Source organism: Aplidium turbinatum, chromosome 2 (assembly GCF_918807975.1).
Source record: "Aplidium turbinatum chromosome 2, kaAplTurb1.1, whole genome shotgun sequence".
NCBI lineage: Eukaryota > Metazoa > Chordata > Ascidiacea > Aplousobranchia > Polyclinidae > Aplidium > Aplidium turbinatum.
In genome coordinates, this window is record NC_137473.1 from 4,098,677 (window position 1) to 4,122,422 (window position 23,746).

General features: G+C 37.0%; 1 protein-coding gene across 1 annotated transcript; it reads left to right on the forward strand.

Moving 5' to 3' along the window:
- The first annotated feature begins 1,413 nt into the window (after positions 1-1,413).
- Positions 1,414-23,665, forward strand: LOC145785918 (uncharacterized). Its single transcript, XM_082597615.1, has 16 exons — positions 1,414-1,470; positions 1,687-1,819; positions 2,266-2,465; positions 4,299-4,461; positions 4,662-4,843; positions 13,309-13,447; positions 14,105-14,304; positions 15,621-15,783; positions 16,131-16,309; positions 16,908-17,034; positions 17,244-17,434; positions 18,959-19,124; positions 20,330-20,521; positions 22,157-22,348; positions 22,710-22,898; positions 23,472-23,665. Exons 1-16 carry the CDS (start codon positions 1,414-1,416, stop codon positions 23,663-23,665), a joined length of 2,667 nt encoding a protein of 888 aa, XP_082453741.1.
- Positions 23,666-23,746: the final 81 nt, after the last annotated feature.

A 23,746-nucleotide genomic window follows, 5' to 3' on the forward strand; every position in this document is an offset into this window, starting at 1 on the left:
ACTTTCCTTTTTCACTTTGATGATTAAGTCTTCAAGATCTTGTGCGTTCTCGGCCAAAAGGGTAGTGTCGTCTGCATATCTCAAGTTGTTTATAATTCTGCCACCGATTTTCACTCCTATATTGGAATTACTCAACCCTGCTCTCCTCATAACCATTTCTGTGTACATATTAAATAGAGAAGGAGATAAAATGCACCCTTGGCGTGTTCCTTTTTCAATTTTAAACCAAGCTGTATTTCCGTATGCTGTTCGAACTGTAGCTTCTTGATTTTCATACAATGACCTTATGAGTTCCAGCAGGTGCATTGGCGTTCCCATGTCTCTCAGACTACTCCAAAGAATGTTATGTTGGATAACATCAAAAGCTTTCGAATAATCAATAAAACACATGTACAGATCTTTTTTGTACTCCCTGCTGGTTTGCATAATCCATCTGAGATTTGCAATTTGGTCACGGGTACCTTTGCCTTTTCTAAAACCAGCCTGCTCATCTGGCATTTCTCTTTCAATAATTGAGCCCAGTCGTTTTTGGATGATTTTCAAAAGAATTTTGCTTGCATGAGGTATTAAGGCTATGGTTCGATAGTTTGAACATGTCCGTATGTCTCCTTTCTTTGGAATTGGAATAAATATTGATCTTTTCCAATCTTTTGGCCATTCTTGTGATTTCCAAATACATTGGCATAAGGCCAATAGTATTTGAATTGGCACATGTCTTAATAATTCTGCTGGAATTCCATCGACTCCTGGAGCTTTTTGTTTAGATAGTTGGTCTCTTGCCCAGATAACTTCTTTTTCCAGTATGTCAGGTTCAAGGTCAAACTGTTGACTTTTATGTTCTTCAATCTGTGGTTGCAGTTGAGGGTCCTGATATAACTGCTCAACATACTCCTTCCACCGATTCAAAATTGCTTGTTTGTCATGCAGATCTTCTCCATTTTCTCCACGTACTGTAGCATTCTTGGCCTTGAAGGTTGATCTTGCTTTCTTTACTTGTGAGTAAAGCTCTCGCATGTTCCCAGTTTTACTTGCTGATTCCATCTTCCTACATTTTTCTTCCCAATATATGTTTTTATCTTTCCGAGCTTGTTTTTGGAATTCAGCATTTAGCTTTTTGAATTGTATTCTGTTTCCATTTGCTTTTGCTTTCCTTCTATGTTCTGCTTCTATGGTTATGACGGCACACGAGCTTAAATCAACTTCTGCCCAACATAATGTATGAGCAGTACATATTCTCATCATAGTTATCCGTATACCATTGCCGCCATTTAAATGATGTGTGAACTTTAGCTTTTCAAATAATCTGCTACATCCTATAAGCCCCTTCCAATCCTGAGAACTGAATCGGCAGGCGTGAGTTCTATGATCTCTATGGTCATACAAAAAACTTTTCAAAGTTCAAAGATATCCTGAATGTTATTTCTGCTTGTCAGTTGTCACCAAACAAAAGAATGGGTTCAGGATAACAAAGTACTCGGCTGTGTTTTCTGTAGTTTTGCTGACACTTTCTGTTTTGTAAAGCGGTAAAGCAACACATAATCTGCGATGATTACAGCGCTATGTCAAAGCACATTATTATTATTTTTAATTTATAACTTCGTGTGTTTTTTATAACGACTTGAATAGGCGGATGAAACTTTTTCAATTACGTATTGATGTAGTAACTAACGTTCATAATTTTTCTAGTTTGAAGCACAAGGGAGCAGTGCCAAGCTTTATACCGGGCAAGATTTCACTTCACCTGGACCCAGTGTTGCCATTACTCTCATCTCTACTAACACCAGCGAACCAGTTGATTTCACTCTTCAGTATAGAGCAGGTTAATAAAAGTGCTGGAAAATTTTGTTGCTTTGCGTTATAGGCTAAGTTAAAATATAACCTACGGAAAAAAACAGTGATTTTTAAAACTTACTATATTTTTCTGTTTATAATGTAAGTTTAAATTTTTATAAAGCAAAGACGAAGATTTGGCAAATTTTTAACCAGCAAAAATGTTGTCTTTTGACTGCAAATAGAATTTTACATATAATATAATTGTGTTTAAACCTTGACATTTGCAATCATTTACATTCTTTGTAGATACCGCTTGTAGTACATTTAAAACTTCACTTGTATTTTGTTAAATCTACGTCACCATAAAAATGACAAATGTTGAGGAGAAATCAAGCTAACCCAACATTTCACAACACATGTCATAACATTGTCACTACAGTAAAGTTTATTTGCATTTGACTAAACTCACATTGTTCTTATACTCACTTTCAGTTCACGTATGCGGTGATCTTCATTATGAAGCAGAAGTTAACTCAGAAAAGACGATTCACCCACCACCATTTCCTAGCGATTATGGAATATATTATCTTCACTGCTGGTACGCGATAACTTCGCCCAAAAATACGAAAATACAGTTCTGGGTCGAGAGTCTTGGTTCCATACCTTTGCGTTCTTACCATTACTACTTATGGGTAAGACTAGGCTAGTTTAAAGCAGTGTTGCTAATGCATAGTTTACGTAAACAAATTCCCAAACCAAGTATCTTCATGAGTTGGAATCGAATGTTTTTGTTTGTTATTGATATTGCGTGTCACGGTATAGATGTCACGGTATATATGATATTGTGTGTCACGGTTCCCCTGCTATAGATGTTTGCTGGTACACCCTTTCATTTTATTTGAATTTTAATACTTGTATGTGCCGCTAGTATCTAATTTTTTGTATTTTAAATCCATCTCAGATGATTGTTATGTCCTAGCTCAGTTGCAAATTCTTGTATTTTTTTCTAGTTTTTAACAAATTCCAGTCATCTCTTAGCACAAATTCTCTCAAAAAAATCACACCTTCTAATAGGCTGCAAAATTTCGTTTCGCTGAAGTCCGAAATTAAAAATTAAATCCAGTCTCATTGTCTCACAACAGTCACTCAAATCATCATCTCAACCAACACTTCAAGACAACTTTCCACTTTCACTTTACTACGCTGAAGAGATCGGAAGATCGAAACACTGGCCTTTGTCCGTAGTTACTTTTAATAATGTCTTTTTAGACATTCTTTTTGGTCAATAATGTATTTTAGACATTACTTTTAAACAAATAAAAAGTGAGTCAAAAGGCATGTAAATTTCACTCTGTGTGGAGCTACATGTACTTGAGAGGTTAACTGTTATTTTTTTATTCAATCTGTAGAAAGTTTGCATTAACGTGATGATCCAATTCCCAACTTATCTGCATTTTAGGCTAGAGCTTTTCACAGAACACAGTAAGAAACAATGAATGATTGAAACATTTTAAGTTCTATATTTTCTAATTACATTGATAGTAAATAAAAACAATTTGAAATTTCTGTACTTGCTCTATTCCGAGACTATGACCAAACAAAGATCATTGTTATGATACAAGCTACAGTTATGAAGCTAAAATAATAGCCACTATGACGTCACACTTTATCGACCTTATAAATAATTTAGAATAAGTGCTTGAGAAACAGGGTACTAGAAGTTCAAAAACCTTAAATAAATATTTTTTAAACAACACTTGTGGAAAAAAATTGCTAGAAGCATGTTTTAATGAGCAATATCTTTCAAAAAATACTAAAAACTTGACACAACTAAGTTTTTGTTACATGGTGTAATGATCTCTCATAATAATTACGCAAACTACACCACTATTTATAGCAGGTTGTTTGGTTTAGTAACTTCGAGAAGGTTACCTAATGTTACATAACTCATTGTTCTGTCAAGTTGCATTACACGTAAACATCTTTGTGACGTCATAAACCCTGCGCCTGAAAAAAACATGAGAAGCAAGCAAAAGATAATAACATATCGCACGAGAATTTTACAATCAAAACAGCACGTTCGGTCTAGATACAAAGCAGCCCATCGCCAGGCCTTGCACATTGATTGTGACATTGTGTAATGTTAATAATGAGCACAATCGCAAACATTAAAGTAGTAAATGAATATTTCCTAATTTTAAAACAGACCTAACATTGGTTTGAACACACTACGTGTTCTTACGGCTTTCCATGAACAGAAACAAATGGACAAGTCATTTGCTTCACCATTTATGTCTGGTTCAGGCAATTTGACTCAAAGAAGATAATATGAAATATAAATGCATACATAACCGCATAGTGTAGTTGTTCGTGAACCAAGCTGCTAGCCCACTTTGGTGCGGTAAATCTTTATAGAAAGCATAAAATCATGTTTCTAATGGCATAGGAATTTTGCTCTTTACTTTCTTAAGTAAGAAACGCCTTTCGTTTGTTTTATGAAAGTCTAAGGTTTGAATTATTTTCAGTTTTACTATGGCCGAAAACAAAGCAGCCAGAAATTTTTGACTATAACCAGTCGCAACCAGGCAGGGATTGTACGTTACTCCAAGTCAAATGAACTGGGAATCAAATTGCAAACGTACAAGTCCAGCAGCTACACCGGCTTCATTTTGAAATACACAGCTCTTCGTAAGTAGCTTGAAAGCATTATTATACAAATGATAACCCTTTTCAACTTTGAATTTTTTTAAAACTGTAAAAGTAATGATTTCAAAATTTGGTTTATGTGGCGAATGAAATGAGCAGGAGAGGTTTATGCTCAATTGGCGTAGAGTAGGATACGCTGTTATGTGACAAACTTTTCAAATTAAAATATATTTGACATGCAGGTTCATGTGACAACGATCCAGAACTGCTTGTGAGAGACACAAATCAAAATCTTATTTACCCTCGTGATTCTCTACAAGCCTTCCAGTACGAAATATGTTCATGGACAATTAAAAGTTCTAATGATTATGTCATAGAATTGACACCTTACTATGGCAGCAAAGCATGTTGCAGCGTTCTACAGGTAAATTTGTGTTCTTCAAGCTATTTATGCAATTCTGCTTTATTTAAAATGAATTACAAGTGGTACAAGGTACTGGTACAAGTACCAGTTTCGGTTCATGAGCAGTTAAAAATAGGTGTAATAAGTATTTTGTTACACCAGTTTAGGGATGGTAGAAAAACGAGATTGCTCAATGCTCATGCAAAAAGAAATTGGACACCTGGAGGGTCATAGGGTTATGGCAAAATTTGGTGCAACTATACCTTTAGGTATACAATCATTGCATATACAAGTGCAGCGTATATCACCTGTCCATGTATGTACAAAGTGTGTATTGCCAAAATATATGTATGGAGATGCGTGATATCATGTTTATTCAACCGCCTACTATTCAAGTCATGATAATGCAGGGGTAGACTTTACTCTACAGTAGCAAGCCTTAAAGCAGCCGGCGGCCATCGAGGCCTTGGCCGCTAAGTAGTGCTTGAATGGCCGCCGGTGCTACCTCCTCAGTCGGCCAAGTTTGGCCACCGGTTTCTTCTAGCCAATTATTTTATTTCGCAATAGAATAATCGTGGATTAACTGTCGAAAATATGTAGTATCAAAGAGTGATGCAGAATTAGGTCAGCACGTCATAATCACCACTGTTACATTGTGCGGGAACATTTGTTATTGCATGGAATATATCCAGCTGCGATCACCAGCTGTAAGTCTTGTTTGTAATTCCCGACGTTTCTTTTAACAAAGTGGTAATCCGAAGTGCTAATTTACATGGGCTGGCAATATTGTCGTTTTTATGTTGATTCAATGTTGTCGGACATTGAATCGTTATTAAAAAGGAGAACTAGGTTAGTTGACATGTAGAGAGGAAAATACAATGTCTTCATAGTTGAAAAATGTTCCCGCTCATGTGGGTTAGTGACTTCACACCCTCAATGGTGACATCATAACGAAGTAAATGGTCAAGTTTTATGGAAGGGGGTATGCAGTTGAAACAATTTACTGAGCTGCAAGCAGTTGAAACAATTTAGTGTCGTTAGATGGTCTCGCAATACCGGATTACAATCCCGATAAAGCAGTTATTGGTTGGTACAACGATTCTATTGCAGGACGCCGCCCAGACTTCAACAACGTTAAGTGATCATTTTAACATTGCGGCAGGTTTAATTCTGTTTACTTGTGCAATCGTTATTTGTATTTTGGCCTCCAAGCACGCAGATTTGGCCGCCGAGAAGGAGCTCTTTGTAGGCCACAATAGCTGCCGGAAAAAAACAGTAGTAACGGTGGTAATAACGGTAGGTAGCCTCACACTGCTGCAGTAATGTTCTGTCGGTGTTACTGCAGCAGTGTGACCGAAATTTCAAGCAACCGAAATTTCAAGCAAAATAAAGCATTTCATTTGATAAAAATGAATTTAACAATTTTAAATTTGAATAAAAATAAAAGCAAAGAAAACTTTTTGCAGTTCAGCCAATTTTTGAATTTGGCAATGATCCTCATATTGCAATATTGGCAATGACCCTCATATTAGCTGTCCATATCGCGAGAAAAATCCGTAAAGTGAATCGTCCCGGTATTTTACTATCCCTACACCATTTACAGAACGCATATGGTTGAGTTTTGAATCTTTATCCTCGGACTCGTCTTCGTCGTGTGAGCCTCTGGGGCCGAGGGTCTATCCCTTTACCATCCCAGATTCACGATGTTCCCGGAATACACTGGAAGGCTACTAGAGAGTAGCCAGTCTTTGGCAGCAGCAGTCCTCCTCGGACAAACAAGCCTTGATAAATTAATTATTCCTGGTAGTTTAGAATCCTTGTAGAGGCTTTTAACGCAAGGCAGTTACCGAGATTGGCAGAGCTGTGATTTTAAGATTAGCAGAGCAAAGTGTCGGATTGTTGAAGTGTTGCCAGGGAATTATTCCATCCACTAGTTGTTGCTGAATGAAGAGTAGTTCTGAAATGCGCTGCTCAAGCGCACACCCCTAGAATAGGGTGGGTCGTTTTTGACTTTTTTTCAAAATTCAAAAAGGGCTAGTCATAAAAGTGGCAGATGCATAAAAAAATTACGTGTGCAAAATTTCATCAGCTTGGGGGTGCATCTTTTGCCCCCGCAGGGGTCAATTTTTCAATTTTTCAACAAAAAAGGGGAAATTTCACTTTCCATTTTAACATAATTGTTTTTATAATTTTTCTACTGACTAGTTATAAATTGTAAGTGGAATGTAGCCAGAACTTTCCTATGTAAAGGCATGTTCGAAGCTTAAGGTTTACTGCCCCCGCATCGACGGCCAAAATGCTGAAATTTCACCAATTTGAGATGCAATTTTGTCATTGCTCAAAAAGGGCGAGTTGGTGTTAATGCAGTACGCTCATTTATCTTCTGTTCAAACTTTTTCACTGGCTATGTTTTGATGATAAAGAGTTTCAAAAAGCCACTTCAATGGTTAATATGCCTACTCCACGGTAACGAATTACCTCGCATCTTATAAAATAACTGGATGGCAATACTAGCGGACCTGATAGCTCTACTGGGCCCATTAGAAAACTGCTAGCCACTGTCACACAACTAGATGTTGTAAAATATAAAGCAGTTCCAGCACCAGAGATTGAAATTAATGAAAGTGACCTCAACACTGACCAAAAATATGTTTTACACATGCACACTTGCACAGAGCAGTGAAAAGTGGAGAAATAATCAATTCATTTCGTATCTAGGAGTCCAGGTATGATGAACCAATCAAGATGGTTGACCACAGCCAATAGAATTCTACGTTGCATCTAACGAACCCTCAGCTGTATTGGTGGAACTTGTGGACTATATTATGAATGTTTACATTCCAGTATGGTTTGCCATTAAAAAGGAAAGCAATTTTACTAATGGCCCAAAACATTTCTTTAAAATTCTACGCTCTGCTTAGAAGCTATTGAATAAAGCTCGCAATATCGTCAACAAAGTACTACAGAGGAATGCGTTTTATGCCCATCCTGAAAACATTTTGATCGCAATGATATGTGATACCGAAGAGTATGTAAGGGAACTAGGATGGAGAAGAATTTTCAATTCAAGAATATTATCATCTCACAGCTCTCGTCAGCGAAAATTCACCCTGTCAATACTGCAGTTCAGTTCCGAATGTTACTGTAAGATGATAACCTGGCAAAATATTCCAATTACGGAACCCCCAGTGATGCGTGGTGTTGACAGCAGTGTGATAGAAGAGCACATCATGGCCACCTGGAGAACCGGCCTGATTTGTCACATTTTGCAGATTTTGATTACAGCTACTGCTAGTGCTTGACTGACATTTTTTGTGAAGTTTTTACTTTTTGCTGTTTCCTAATGACATAAAACTTTTTTGTTGCCTTGGGGAAGCAGTAAGAAATGAGAAAAAGTAAGTTGAAAAACGCAAAATCAGACTGTTATTGAAAATTAACAGTCTGATTAAAATCTTCGAAATCAAATTTTCTTTGTTTTTCAACATGTGAGGATGTTAAAACCTATTGTGTCATCTGGGGAAAAGAATAAAGGAAGCATAAAAATCTAATTTTTAGAAAAATTTATTTAAACGTTTGCCCAAAGTTAGAAAAACCAGGAAATTTCTGCAAAATGTGACAAATCAGGCCGTATCTTTAGGTGGCCATGAGCACATCAAAACAAAGATGCCTCCACAACAGTTGTTCCGTTGCTCTCAACAGTAAAAAGAGCCATTAAACTCGTGACAGATGCCTCATCACATGTGGTGGACAGTATTGAAAGAGATGAGTACATTAAAGCAATATTACAATCAAGGAAAAATATTCCTCGGTTCCAGTCAAAACAAGATTTCATGATTCATTAGACTTAAGCTAGAACTAAGTTTGAACAATAATCTGGTGAACTGGTTAAAAGTCCTTGTTGTTTGTTGTATTTTTGACACAATTTCGTTTTTTGTTATCACAAGTTCTTTTTTATCGTTACATTGCTGTCAAACAAAGTTTACTCCTGTATGTGGTTCTTGTAGTAGCCTATCAAGTGAACGTTTAATTTTGGTTTGTAAATGAAAAATTTGTGTAAACAAAATCATGATAACAATTCACGTCGAAACTGTACAGTACATTCCATTTACGAAACCTGCAGATCATATTGCTTTTATTCTGAAGTAAATTATAGGTTACGTTTTATGGCTGTAACTGATCAAGCTTACTATTGTTTTTAATTTAAGCAAGACTACGAGCGGAATTCAGATTTGTGTCTCAAAATAAGTCAGTCTTATGCTTAAGTCGGACTTATATAGGCCAGGGTTATACGAGAAGCTTATTTGCGATGCAGAAACTCGACTTATGCGCGACTTACATAAGACCGTATTAAGCCTCTCTTTTTTCGCGCGAAAGAGAAATTGCTATAGCAACTCTTCGGTTGAGTAATGAAGCGTAAAACTGAAGGCTGTATAGCTGAGCTACATCATCATCATCATCCGTTCAGTCGTTTACGACTCTCGGTCACTCTATATGTCATCTTTCTCCACATCTCTCGATCCCACGCAGCCTCCTTCAATTCATGCACTCCCATACCGCTGTCATTTAAGATTGTGTCAAGCCATCTTGTTTTTGGGTGCCCCCTTCCTCTTCCTCCGCTGACCAAACCAAGCATGATGTCTTTTTCCATAGATTTGCTTCTCATTATGTGGCCAAAATATGAAAGTTTCTGTCTGACGATTCTAGCTTCTAGGGATATGTCCGGTTTAATTTGTTCAAGAATTTTCTCATTTGTTACTTTGGCTGTCCAAGGAACACGCAGTAGCCTTCTCCAACCCCACAATTCAAATGCGTCAATCTTTCTTCTGTCTGTTTTGTTCATTGTCCATGTTTCGCATCCGTAAGTTGCAATTGGGAATATAATAGTTTTGATCAGATTTTTTTTTGTTTCTAATTTTATATCCTTGCTCTTCCAAATGCTATTCATTCCAACAAATGCATTTCTTCCCAGCGCTATTCTCCTTATCACTGGTGAGTTATTAGAGTCCCAGCTTATTTTTGAGCCTAGAAATATGAATTCCTGCACTGTTTCAATTTCTTGATTATCGATCTTGATATTTATGTTATCTGCTTTACCAGTTGTTATAATTTTTGTTTTTTTGATGTTGAGTTTCAATCCAGCCCTTTCACTTTCTTTTTTCACTTTGATGATTAATTCTTCAAGATCTTGTGCGTTCTCGGCCAAAAGGGTAGTGTCATCTGCATATCTCAAGTTGTTTATAATTCTGCCACCGATTTTCACTCCTATATTGGAATTATTCAACCCTGCTCTCCTCATGACCATTTCTGTGTACATATTAAATAGAGAAGGAGATAAAATGCACCCTTGGCGTGTTCCCTTTTCTCAGCTACATTCATGCTGAATCAACAAATAAGGCAATGTTGTGCTTTAAACTCACAACTAGAAAAAAGTCCTTCTTTGTGATGTTGAAATACTTTATAGTTGCATCAGTAAGTCGTTGGTTAACTAACGTAGATGCCAAGTAATCCATGACGCAACAGATCTGGCACAAAAAGTTCATTCACAAGCAAGAAATACTCATTTAACAATGAAACAACGTAAAACAACGTTATGCCAACATGCACATGGCTTTTGTTTACAATAATTCATAAATTTGAAAGTATCAGGTAACTCAAGTTATTTTTGATGCCTAAATAGGAAAGTTTTGACTTTGCTTGCACAATCATGGCCAGGATCGACACATGATGCGCGGATTTTTGACAACAGCATCATTCGAGATAAATTTGAGAATGGAGAAATTGATGGAATCCAATTGGCTTGTCAATAGCTGAACTATAGGCGGTATTGCATGCGATCGGGCTGTCAACGTTTCGTCATCTTTAAACAATTCAAAGAGTTCCATAGTTGCAGTTTTGCTAAGACGAAAACGTTGACAAAACTGCTTGTCGTTAAGTTGGTTAAACAGATCTGCCTAATCGCGAACAGGCCTTTCAATGTAAATATTCGCATACTCTTCAGCGAAGAGTTGCCTAAAAGCAATGGCAGCCATCGTTGCAAATTCGTGAGAAAACGAAAATATAATTATAATATGCAATAATATACTGTGACCTAAGTATCAAACCAAAACCTGTGTCAATAACGCCATGTTTCAGATGGACTAACTAACCCTAACTTTTTCAGCTGATCTGTGGTCCTTTCAGTGGAGCTGTTCGCGAAGTTTAGTTAAATCATTCCACGCTTGATAATTTTTGGAAAGGCTTTTTTATCAGTTTTTTATTTATTTTCCGCCACTGGAAAGTCTTTGATGAGGTCAATAAGCAGTTGGCGTTCAGAATCGTTGTAATTAAATCCTCTTGGCATTTTTATTGAAATAAGAATTGATAATGCAATTTATATTGAAGGGTTACGGGAATTTGTATAAACTATGTTTATCTAAATACGCAGTAAACTCGCTAATCAAGTTGCCCACTGAATTTAAAGCAACAGTTTATATCTTAGCAATAGTTATATATAGCGTCTGAAATTACAGTACGATCAAAGTTCTTTTCAATAGCTCATTTATTAGATGCAATATTTTTAATTTGCTAAGTAATTCTATCTATTAACGTATAAAAGTGACGCAAAGAATTGTTTGCGTATAGCTGAGCTATATTCATGCTGAATCAACAAATAATGCAATGCTGTGCTATTTAAACTACCGTACAACTAGAAAAAAGTCCTTTTTTGTGACGTTGAAATAGAAATGTTATAGTTGCATCAGTAAGTCGTTGGTTAACGTAGATGCCAAGTAATCCATGACGCAACAGAACTGGCACAAAAAGTTCATTTACAAGCAAGTAATACTCATTTAACAATGAAATATGCGGATGCTCCCCCTGCCCTCAATTTTTCTGCAGATGGAGGGGCAGGGGGGGCAATGGTGCCCTTTTAAAGTCATGTAAGCTACTGCACATTTTGCAATATAACAATTTCTGCTATTCGCTTTTAGCCAAATTATAATCTTTCATTTTGCCTTAAAATAATATTTACAGCACAAAATTTTGCAACACAGGTAACAGGCTTTAAAACTCTTTTTTTTTCGGCAGCCATCGTGGCCTACCGGGAGCTCCTTCTCGGCGGCCAAATCTGCGTGCTTGGAGGCTAAAATACAAAATAAAAATAACGATAGCACAAGTAAATAGAATCAACTTGCAACAATGCTAAAATGATCACTTAGCGTTGTTGAAGTCTGGGCCTGGGCGACGTCCTACAATACAGTAGAATCGTTGCACCACGCAATAACTGCTTTATCGAGATTGTAATCCAGTACAGCTGGACCATCTAACGACACTCGCACGAGTGTCTCCAATGTGGCTGATTTTAAAGAAGTTCGCCACTCCCGTAGAATTCTTTTTAGCAACGAAAAACAACGTTCGACATGTGTTGACGATGACGGCAAGGTAATAAAATAAGTATTTCAATGATGTGAAGGACATTACTAAAAGAAGCATAATTTTTGCAAAATATGATCAAAAAATGTTTTCCCCTCGGATGTCAACTAACCTAGTTCTCCTTTTTATCAACGATTCAATGTCCGACAACATCGAATCGACATAAAAACGACAATATTGCCAGCCGATGTAAATTAGCACTTCGGATTAAGACTTTGTTAAAATAAACGTCGGGAATTACAAACAAGACTTACAGCGCTGGTGATCGCAGATGGATATATTCCATCAATAAAAAATATTCCCGCACAATGCAACAGTGGCGATTTTGACGCGCTGACCTAATTTTGCGTCACTCTTTGATACTACATATTTCGACAGTTAATCCACGATCATTCTATTGCGAAATTAAATAATTGGCTAGAAGAGACCGGCGGCCAAACTTGGTCGATTGAGGAGGTAGCACCGGCGGTCATTCAAGCACTACTTCGCGGCCATGGCCGCAGGCTGCTTTAAGGCTTGACAGTAGGTTACATCATTATAACATAGCATGATGCCCTTCTTTGTATACCGGACACTTGTAGGCTATCACTACTCAATACATAGTGAGCTGATAGATTAGCATTATCGCTATATCTTATCTTAAAACTTGAAAAAAATGGCCTTTTAGTATACAAATGTGCCCTTTTTTCGTAATCTTGCCCCCCCCCCAGTCAAAAATCGTTCCAGTGCCCCTGTCTGCAACTATCATGGATTTAATTTGAATACGTATCTTTTCAAACTTCACCAAGTGGAAGATATAGCCAACTAAGTTTCTTTTGGAAAGCAGTAATTATATTTCCTTTTGTTATCATTATAGGTGCTATTGCTACCTACTTGCTATTGGTATTGGCTTTTGCTTTGCTTTTATGGTTAGCTACTGGCCCATTTCGCTAATGGTAGCTATCTGAAACGTCATTGTTTATTGTTCAGAAAAAATATTTGTTGGGTAAAAGCAACAAAGAGCTAAAAACCTATTTTTTTTATATTTGAAAGAAAAACTATAAAAAAAATTAGTCGTCAGAATATTTCGTTTTTAGGTTCAACTCCTCAGGCCTATTAAAACAGAAGAACTACAATCAGGAAAAACTTACTTATCGAATGAATCAACTGTTGTGATCATGTATGTTTCAAACTATACTCTCCAGCAAGCTGAACTCCAAATATCTTATAGAAAAGGTTTGAAGTAAAATGTTTACAAGAGTATAGCATGAAGTGTGAAGTATTTTTTGGCAAGAAAGTGTTGTTGAAAAAAACTGTAGGCCTAATTCAATATCAGGAAATATTACAAATGGATGACTTCAAAATGTTTTGATAAACAAAAAACAAAGAAGAAAAGAAGGTGAATTTTACTAAAGTATAGATATACCGATTATGCATCTGCATCAATTTTATAATGAAATTAGTTAATGTTTTTGTTTGCGCCTATTTTTATCGGATTTTATAATTTTCGTCAGTTTTAGTATACAAATTTTGTTCTTACTTTGCAAATTCACCATTGCTACACAGTCACCTGATTTGTAAGTTACATCAAATATAGTTACTACTTTCTGAAACCTCTATACTACAGCTTGTTTCACCCTAAAAGGGGGATCATCAGAAGGTCCATTCTCAAATAGAGTCATTTTTTTTGAATAAGGGCCTTCTGATGATCCCCTTTTAGGGTGAATCAGGTTGTACACTGTAGAGGTTTTAGAAAGTAATAAATATTTATTTTATGTAATTTGCTTTGCTTAGCTTTTTGCTTGGCGTTGAGCACTTTTTGTAGTATTAATAGTATTTATCGCTTGATTTGTAAGTTATATAGTAATGTTCCTTATTTTTGTTTTGCTTCAGTGCATGTGTGCGGTGCGTCGGAGTTGCGTGCAGAACTAAATTTTCAGAAGGAATTTAGAGCCACTCCTTTCCCTAAAGACGGCCGGAGATACCTGTACTGCTGGTACACAATCATCTCACCCAGGAATACGAGGATTGGTTTTTGGATTTTAAGCTCCGGTGCTAGATATAATTTTAATGTTCATCATTACTACCTCAAAGTACGTAACCTTTGCGTTTTGTTTTTATGCTTCAAAGTTGATAAGTTTTGCCACAGTCTGGAAAAAAATACCTTGCTATGAAAATATCTTCCAACTGTGGGCTTTTTAATAATTGTGAATTTTCACTTTTGCTTTTGGTTTTTCTATTACAATATGTTCCTACCTGGAGGACAGCAGCGACTGAAATCAAGACGCCCATTTGTGCCCGCCGCACGACAGCTTCTGAACAACATTGAAGATCTTGGAATAAGTGCGGCACACTGGACGAACTACACATGGAATATGGAGTGGCAAAACAACACCTCCCGACTCCGTGATTTCCTACCCGACGTCGATCCCCACCCTCCGGGAATGTCCCTCGCAAGACTTGCGTGGGTCCGGCTTAACCGCCTACGAACCGGCGTCGGTCGCTTTCGTTCAGACATGTGCAAATGGGGCCTGGCTCCCTCACCGGGATGCGAGTGTGGCGCCACAGACCAGACAGTAGATCATGTCGTTCATGACTGCCCAATCCATCAACCACCACATGGAACGCTTGGGCTGAAGGCCCTGGATGACGAGACTGTCGAGTGGCTGATGACATCATGCCCAAACATATAGTCCGAAAGAACAGCTCATACGACGAAGAATATGTTCTTTGTTGACAACTATTAATGCCCACAATATTTGACGAGGTCTGATTTGTAAGCAGTTTTTATGATACATTTTGCAATGAATAACTTATTACAGTATATGTAGTTTCACAGCCGTTAAGAAGTTCTTAGTTTATCTGAATTAAGTTTTTAATTGATTTCATCAGTCAATTATTGTGCTTTTTATTTATTGTGTTCTTCCAAATACTGAAGAAGCCGCTTCACCGTAGCTGAAGCTTCATCAATAAATTATACAAGTTATACGAGTTGATGTTATTAACTTTGTTGCATTTTCACGAATGATAGACGACAAATGAATTGGATTGAATGATATTATTAATAAGAATTATCATATTCAGCCTGTGGTAACCACCTGCTGAGCGAAGGCCTTCCCCTCTTGTTGCCAATCCAGTCGTTCGTGTGTGAATAATAAGAATAATGACTGAGAAATAATTACAGTTTGTAATATGAGTATCTAACGAGCTCAGCATTAACAAAGCAATGTGTTTCTTCAGTTTATTTCGCTTTTCCAATTTCTCCCTCTCTATGTTCAAACCTGACTCGAATGCCTGACCCAACTTGCAATTTCTTTGTGAACTAACCGTCTGCTAAGGAAACTGGAAAAGTAGCATTAAACTTTGAACACTGAGACCAAGCTTGATACGATATGTTTGATATTTTCAGTTCTTCGACAGCTGGCAAACAAAGGGAACACCATTTTTAACTATGATTAACCATAACTACATTGGCACTTTGTATTACTCGAAGAGTGATGTTATGAATATTGCGCTGAAAACCTGTAGTTGGTGCCGTTATACTGGATTCAGTATGAAGTACTTTGCAGTGTGTAAGTAAATGTGTTTGTGTTTACTTATACTGACTTGTTACACAATTTTATTTAATCATTTATATTAATTTATTAATTTTAATTAATTGTTAATTTTACCAAAAATTTTACTAATTTTAGCAAAATTTTCTATTGATTGTCGAAGCTTGGTTCATGTTAATAAACCAAGGATCGGCGAATGTCGCAGCTACAACAGATAAACTTGAGCCTTAGACTGGTCAGAACTTGATCACATTACTGGAATAGAAAAATCTCACAACAGAGAAATTTGACGCTTCATTGCTTCCCCAAACCTTGACGAAAGATGTGAAATAATGATGATGAATAACAATTATAACTGTTTTTAGCGTCTTGTGGTAACAGGAACTTAAGAGTCACAGAAACTCCCCAAGTTCTCACATTTAAGGAAAGCACTTTGGGAAATCAATCCTATGGAATATGTGGTTGGCACATAACCGCTTCCCATAACTATGCGATTGAACTTAATGTCCTGAGCATCGACAGAGTAGATAATGGCAATTTACCGGCAAGTCGTAATTTCACAATGTATTCATTTGTAGAGCGCTTTTTTAATTTATTAATTCTTGTCTCTTTAGAAATTGTTGCGTAACACATTTGCATCAAGATTAGCTTCAGGCCAACAATAATTTAAAGTTTTGTTACGATTGTACCTGAGACATGTAGCCTACAGCGAATTCAGAAAAAACTTGAAGATGAAGGCGAGGACTGCACTGATCGGCGTTGAAAAATGTAACTCCTGATGTGGTCATATCATTGTCTCCTTGTTCTAGATTTTAAGCCACTAATTAATAATTTAAATAAAATGACAAAGTAAAACAATAATAAAGTTTGCATTGAGATTTTAACAATTCTAAAAATGCAAAAAGTTTACTATTGTTCGAAATCGCATTTTATGAATAAACCGAAAAAGAAAACGTGTTTTATTTCTTGGAGTAGCTTTCTCGAAAGCCGGATTAAAATTTACTCTCAATTTCGAAACACTAGTTGGATAAGCTGAACAATAACACAATAATATTAGGTTTATAATTCGTCATGTTAACAGTTTACATAATGCGTTAAAAAGAATAATGTTTACTTTGAAACGGATTATTACGTATTTACAGGTTTTAGATTATTCTCTTACTGGAGTAATCTTAAGAAGAGGCCAACAGTATCGATCATCTAAACAACATATTGAAATAAGACAAGAAATTGGGAAAATAAAGGCCTTTCAAATCCAATATAAAGCAGGTACTGGTGCTCAGAACGAGCGTTTTATTCTATTAACTTCGAATTCTTATTTGCACATATACAGCACTTTCAAAAAGCTACATCACTTGCAAAAGACAGTTTGATTATTACAAGGGTGAAATAACTTTTAATTTATAGTTTAATTAAAAAAAATCATATCCAACTAGGCTACAAAAATTAACTAGCCTACACATTTTTTGAATTTACAGTTCATGTTTGCGGGGTGATGAACTTTAAAGCTGATCTCGGGACTGAGAATCGAATCAGTCAGTTGGGTTTCTTTGAAAATTATCGCTACCTTTCCTGTTGGTACGTCGTCAAGTCACCGGAGACCACGAACATTCGGTTCAGTTTGTCCAGTTTTAAGCGCATCACTCACTTGGGATACTTCTCATTAAAGGTACAACCTTTGAACTTTACACAATTTAAGCTTAAACATTTGATCGGTCAGTGGTTTTTAAACTACTGGCTGTAATCCAAATTTGAAATGCTAAGAGATTGAGCTTAGGTCGCAAATCGCAAGGGAATTGCATTGGCCTCGAAAGTGACTTCAGCAAAACGTTAATGAATTTTTGAGCCACGGCAAAAACGTCTTGGAGATCATGGTATTAGATGCAAGTTGGCAGTCGACTAATAGCACTATGATTAGGGGTAAAAAGTTGTTTTGTTGTTTTTATACTCAGATTATTTACGTGCGCTGTTGATTAGGCTATAGGCCTCCATTCCTTAGTTAGTGAAACACAGTGATTGGTTGGTTGGTTTTGAATCATTGTTCTCGGACTGACAAAGCCTTGATCGGTTATTCATGGTAGTTTCGCATACTTGTAGAGGTTCTTGACACAGGGCGGTTACCGAGATTGGCAGAGTGAAGTTTTCCGATTGTTGAAGTGTTGAAATTACTACCACTCCTCTGATAACCAGCTTTCTATGCTGTTGCTTTTCTCGTGACAACTTCACAATTAAAGACAAGAAATCCAATACTCGTGTTTCACTTTCAAGCGTGCCATGGTGTCTTGCCGAAGATACAACCGATACAATATATCAAGACTGAAAACTGGATCAGCCAGTTGGATTTCTTTGACAGTTACGGCTCTTTGTCCTGTTGAAAAGTCGTTAAATCACCCGAAACCACAAGAATTTGGTTCAAGTTGTCCAGTTTTAAGCGCATCGCACCTACTTGAATTACTTTTTATTGAAGGTACGATCTTCAAACAATTTAATCCTGAAACAAGTGACCAAGTGATGTGATAGGTCATCAATGATTGCTAAACCGTGGGCTATAAAGCAAATTTAGGTCGCAAACCTTTCATTACAAGGGAAATTTATAAAAAGTAAGATCAAGGCACACGGGCCTCTAAAGTTATTTATGCAACAAATTAATCAAGTTTTAGGCCAGCACAGTAAAAAGTTTAAAAATCATTGTGTGAGGTGCAAGTTGGTAGTCGACTAATAGAACTATGATCGTGGGTGATTAATTATTTCGTTCTTTTTATAGTTAGCTCATCTACGGTTGTTTTTGATGGTAGGCCTCTACTGATTGGTTTGTAAAACAAAACGACTACTGCCACACCTCTGATAACCAGCCGGAATTCTTCATTTTTATACTATTGCTTTTCTTATAACAACTTTTCAACAAGGAAAATACAACTTTTGTGTTCACCTTTAAGCGTGCCATTGAGTGTGTTACCAAAGGCACAACGCGTGCTCTCGATGGTTGTCGAACCGGTTATCGAGCAGACGCTTGCATCACTTGGCCATGTAGCCGACACTTCACACCTGACACCATTTCACAAGCATATGGAAACATTAAAATCAATATCGTACTTTTACTTTTTACGACGTCTCAAAATAGCTTTACTTGTTATTTTTGACTTAGCAAAATAGAGCTTTATTTCTTGATTTCTAAATATATTTTACAATTCAGTTTTATGACGGCTTGGATGAGGAAAGTAACTTGTTCTTGACTTTGGGAACTGGTGTACACAGAAGTAAAGTGTATCGCTCTAAAGACAATATTATGGGGATCAAATTATATGTCAACAGCAACTTCTATGGATACACTGGCTTCAGCATCGACTTCTCTGCTGTTGGTAAGTCATCAATGGCAAGTCACTAAAGCATCTAAACCAGTGGTTCTTAACCTTTTTTCTATCAAGCCCCCCCCTTCAACAATGGCAATGTGCCTCGCGCCCCCCTATATTTTAAATAAGTATCATACCAAAAAAATTGTATTTTTGTCTGTTTCCTACACATCAGTGAGATACTTGACACTGCTTCTTAGTGACTACATTTTTAATGCGAGGTTTAACTCCAGAGAGTGAACAACGTAAGTCTCCTTCAACTCTCAGCCTGTTTCTGCGCTTGGTCTTGATAGCAACGAGAGCATGAAATGCAGCTTCACAAAGATACGTGAATCCAAACATTGTTAGAATTCGAACAGCCGGAGTTGCGATAAGAGGGTAAACAGGAAGGTAATTGGCCCAGAACGTCTCAAGTTCCAGTTCTTTGAAGTCTTCTTTAGCTGTGGAGTTGATCTTCATCTCAGCAAACTCTTCTTGTCCTTCTTCGAAAATATCAACTACTTCGCATTGAAACTGGTTTCTGATGAACTTCCAGGTTTCACAGTTCTCATCCAGATCGGCAAAGTATTTGATGAACTCCGCTTTCAATTCATTAAGGTGAGTTTCTATTTGTTTCTTCAACTCAGACTCAAAGTTACCATCTTTGAGAGCAGAATCCAAGTTACTAAACCTCACTGGATTTCCTTGTCCAATTCGACTCTTCCAGAGGTTGAGTTTGGCTATAAAAGTTCGAATAATGTTGATGTTTTTCCCTTGAACCTTAAGGTTGAGAGTATTCAATGGTAGAATGAGGTTATTCAATGGTTGAGAGTATTCAAAAAATTGAAATTGTTGTAGAGCTTGCGCCTCCCCTGAGAGATGCTTCACGCCCCCCTGGGGGGGCGCGCCCCCCCAGTTAAGAACCACTGATCTAAACATTATCGAGAACAAGATGTGAGTCATTCCAGCACCTTGAGATAAATGTAAACACTAAGAATCTTCTTACATAATACTCACAAAATGTGGCTAATTATATAGCCTACAATTGCAACTATCTAAACTATGTATCCAGGACGTAACATTTAACAAAACTACTACCAGTAGGCCATTGTAATAGGCAATCTGAAATTAAAAATTTGGAATTTGAATCAATGGTAGCTTGTTGCCAATGACATGTAGTCTAAAATGCTATGATGCGTACTGTATATAAAAGTTTATAAAGTGTTTGCTTTCAGAAGTGGGAGATGGTAGCCTTGTGAGGATCAGAGTGGCGTTTGACAAAACATACCAGCTGTTGGCCTCAAAAGAGCTGATGCAGACTTACTTTTTAAGCAAATATGAAACACTTGACCTTTCTGGAAAAATATTTCAGAATATAATCAATGAAGATTTGGTCAAGGTTCAACTAGTCCACGGGGAAGAAGCGCGTAAGTGGAAAAAACAAACATAGAAACAAAGTCAAAAGTTATAACCTACGCCCCTCCTAAAAGTTTATTAAATATTCAAGATAATGACACCTTTCGTTTCCGAAGAAACCTGAATAAAGCTTTAGTATGTGGTTTGGCGTTCGTAGGTGCGAGTTTATATAACTACATCTGGTGGGTATACATTGCATAGACTCTATAGAGCACAGGTTCCCAAACAGGCGCCGCGGCGCCCTGGTGCGCCACGAAACTTTGCCAGAGACGCGTGAAAGTTGTTGCGTTTTTCGAAGTTTTCCTCTCGCCTATAAAGTGTTGTGTTTTCGTCTATAGCAATATTTTTCAATCTTTTTTCAACTTGGGAACACTTTTGCTATCAAAAAAAGTTATAGAGCACCAAATATTTTTCTGAAGACATGGAGAAGTACAATTGGATAAGAAATTCTATTGTTGATTATGCAATTGCCCCTCGGAAGTTTGCATCTCTGGAGGCTGAAGAATTTACCGATCTTTTTTCAGACCTCACTTTGAAACGCATATGTTATACAACCCTAATTCACTCATGTTATTTTGGGTAAAGACTCGATCTGAATTTCAACTTGTAGGCGGTAAATCTCTCCGTGTTCTTGTGCCGTTTGCAACATCATACTTGTGCGAAGCCGGTTTTTCTGCGGCAGCAGTCGTCTTCATCGTGTGTCACACGGCCGTAGCCCAGAGCATCACGCAGGCTCTTGCTTTATCGTTGAACTCGGCCAAATCCTGTGCAGAGCACCTTGCTTTCAGGTCAGGGCATTCGAGTAGATGTTGCATCGTTTGCTCCTGTCCGCATTTGCAACTTTTGCTCCCCATGGAATACCCCCAGTGCGGCAGCAGTAATCCAGTTGAAGTACCGCAATGAGATTGACATTGAACGCGAGGTGGTTGTTGCAATATCAAACATTGCCCCGCGGTTGATAAAATGTGCATAGTGCAACAGGCTCGTTGTTCACATTAACTGCTTTCAGTATTTTGCATTTTGAACAAACATGATTTCATAATACTCACCATTTTAAAAATAACTTGAAATTTGCAAAATTTTGAATTCATTATGGCGCCGCGAGTGTTTATAAGTTTTCAAAGGGCGCCTTAAAAAAAGTTTGGAAACCGCTGGTATAGAAACCTGTGGTTTACCATAGTGGCTGTATGAGGATGACAAACGATTGAGTGGCCTTAGATAGAACTAACACGTTACTGTGTCTTAGAATAACACATTTAACATACAGACACATTTCCTGTGTCTTTAACCACAAACATGAGCACTTCCTAACATTCGCTCGCATTTAGTCGATTTCATCGTTTTCTTTATGGCAAAGAGCAGTCAATCACACGAAAAGGATTCACAGCCGGTAGTAGAAGATTTAAAAGCAAGGAAGCCAATTTTAGTGTCCACATTTAAGGTTGTTATTAAGTATCTTACCAGGCACAGTACATATGCAGCGCAGCAAATTTTTGCTGTTGTTATGATATATATAGTTTATATATGTTTTTTATGATATAACTAGCTTTAAGATAAGGTTTACAATCATTGAGTACTGTAGCCTACTTTGTAACAAGCTTAACATCTTTTATTCTCTAAAGTCTGAACTAATGTTCGCTATACAGCTGATTTTAATGGAAAAATCAACGTCACTGTCAGAGTTGATCAACGTTGGACTTTTATCTCCAACATGAAGTCGGAATTTCTTGGAAAGTTCCACTTCAACGCGATTGGAATCAATGACGTCAGCTTTGCAGTGTTTTCTCGAGTGCGGGAAAGCAGTGACGTCATCCAACTGGTGAAAATCACCGAAGTTGGTAAGCTCGTGGAAAATAAAATCTTCAGTTTTTAAATCTGTATTGTCAATAGGGATTTAACAGACAGAGAGTGAGGGCGGACTCTCTCGGGTAATCCGAGTTTGAAAACATAATCTATTCAGTGAAGTGAAATCGCTTTCAGTCAATATGATTGAATTGAGAGATAAACATCTTGATTTGTAACTTATTCCTTTATTTGGCTTGATTTATAGTAAATTGATTTACTTTCTGCATGACACTATTACTATACAGTAGTTCAGATTGTTAAAGGCGAAATGAAGCTCATCCACAAGTCAAAGAAAAAAAACTACGTTCTCAGCGTTTCACACTCAGGTTGCTGATCCATTTATTTTGTATTCAGATACTTTCAACGGTACATTTGTCTTCGTTCGAATCCATTTCTTCTCAACGTACAAAGTTTATCTTTCCTCATCAATCCAAACACAATATGGTCTGATATATCCGGATATTAATGACGTGGCTTCCGATCTGTTTGACGATATAGGAGGAGCTGCATACTCCATTCAACTGTACAGCACCAAAGCAGCAAGTGAGTAAAGATTTCAAAATTGGTTGTTTGTTGATTCAAACAAGAAGTCCGTAACCATGAAGTTGCCTTTTCAAAACCATTAACCAGTTTTTTAATTTTATTCCAAAATATGCTTGTTGGCTTTGGCCGGTCAAGAAAAAGAGAATTAGTTGAAAAATATGCATAACGCTTACTGTGGCCAACGAAAGAAGAAACATCCAAATACTATAAATCATAAATTATGAAAATTTATACGGCACATTGTAACCGTATTACAAAGTCATGCTCAGATCAAAATATATTATGGAGAATGGGGAATCATTACTTTTATATTACAACAAAGCAAGTTCTCTAGTAAAGCTCTGATGTAGTTGTACTGCATTTCATCATGCACATGGTAAAAAGTGATTATACGCTAAAACATGATGACGTCATCAATGCGTCATCATCTCAAAATTGGCAACACAAATAGTTGAATTTTAATCAGAAATTTAAAATGGGTCACGTTGTTGAATAGTCATATAAATTTTAGCATGCTAATTAAATTCCCCATAAAAAAAAATAAATTCTTTATTAAGTAATTTTATTTTTTAGCGCCTCCAAGCGGGATCTCTATCAAAATTCGACTAGACTTTTCACTTGTATACAGAACAACAATGTCTGACGTCGTGATGACGAGATACCAGTTTGACGTCAATATCACCAATGACGTATCAACTTCTGTCTTTCCTTCCATAAGGAAAGAGGCAAACTCAGTGAAGCTGATCTATCTTGAAACTGAGAGTTAGTAGATGATAAATTAGAAAGACAATAGGCTACTGTTTGACAATAATTAAATGCATCATTATCTATCTATCTCATTTAACGGC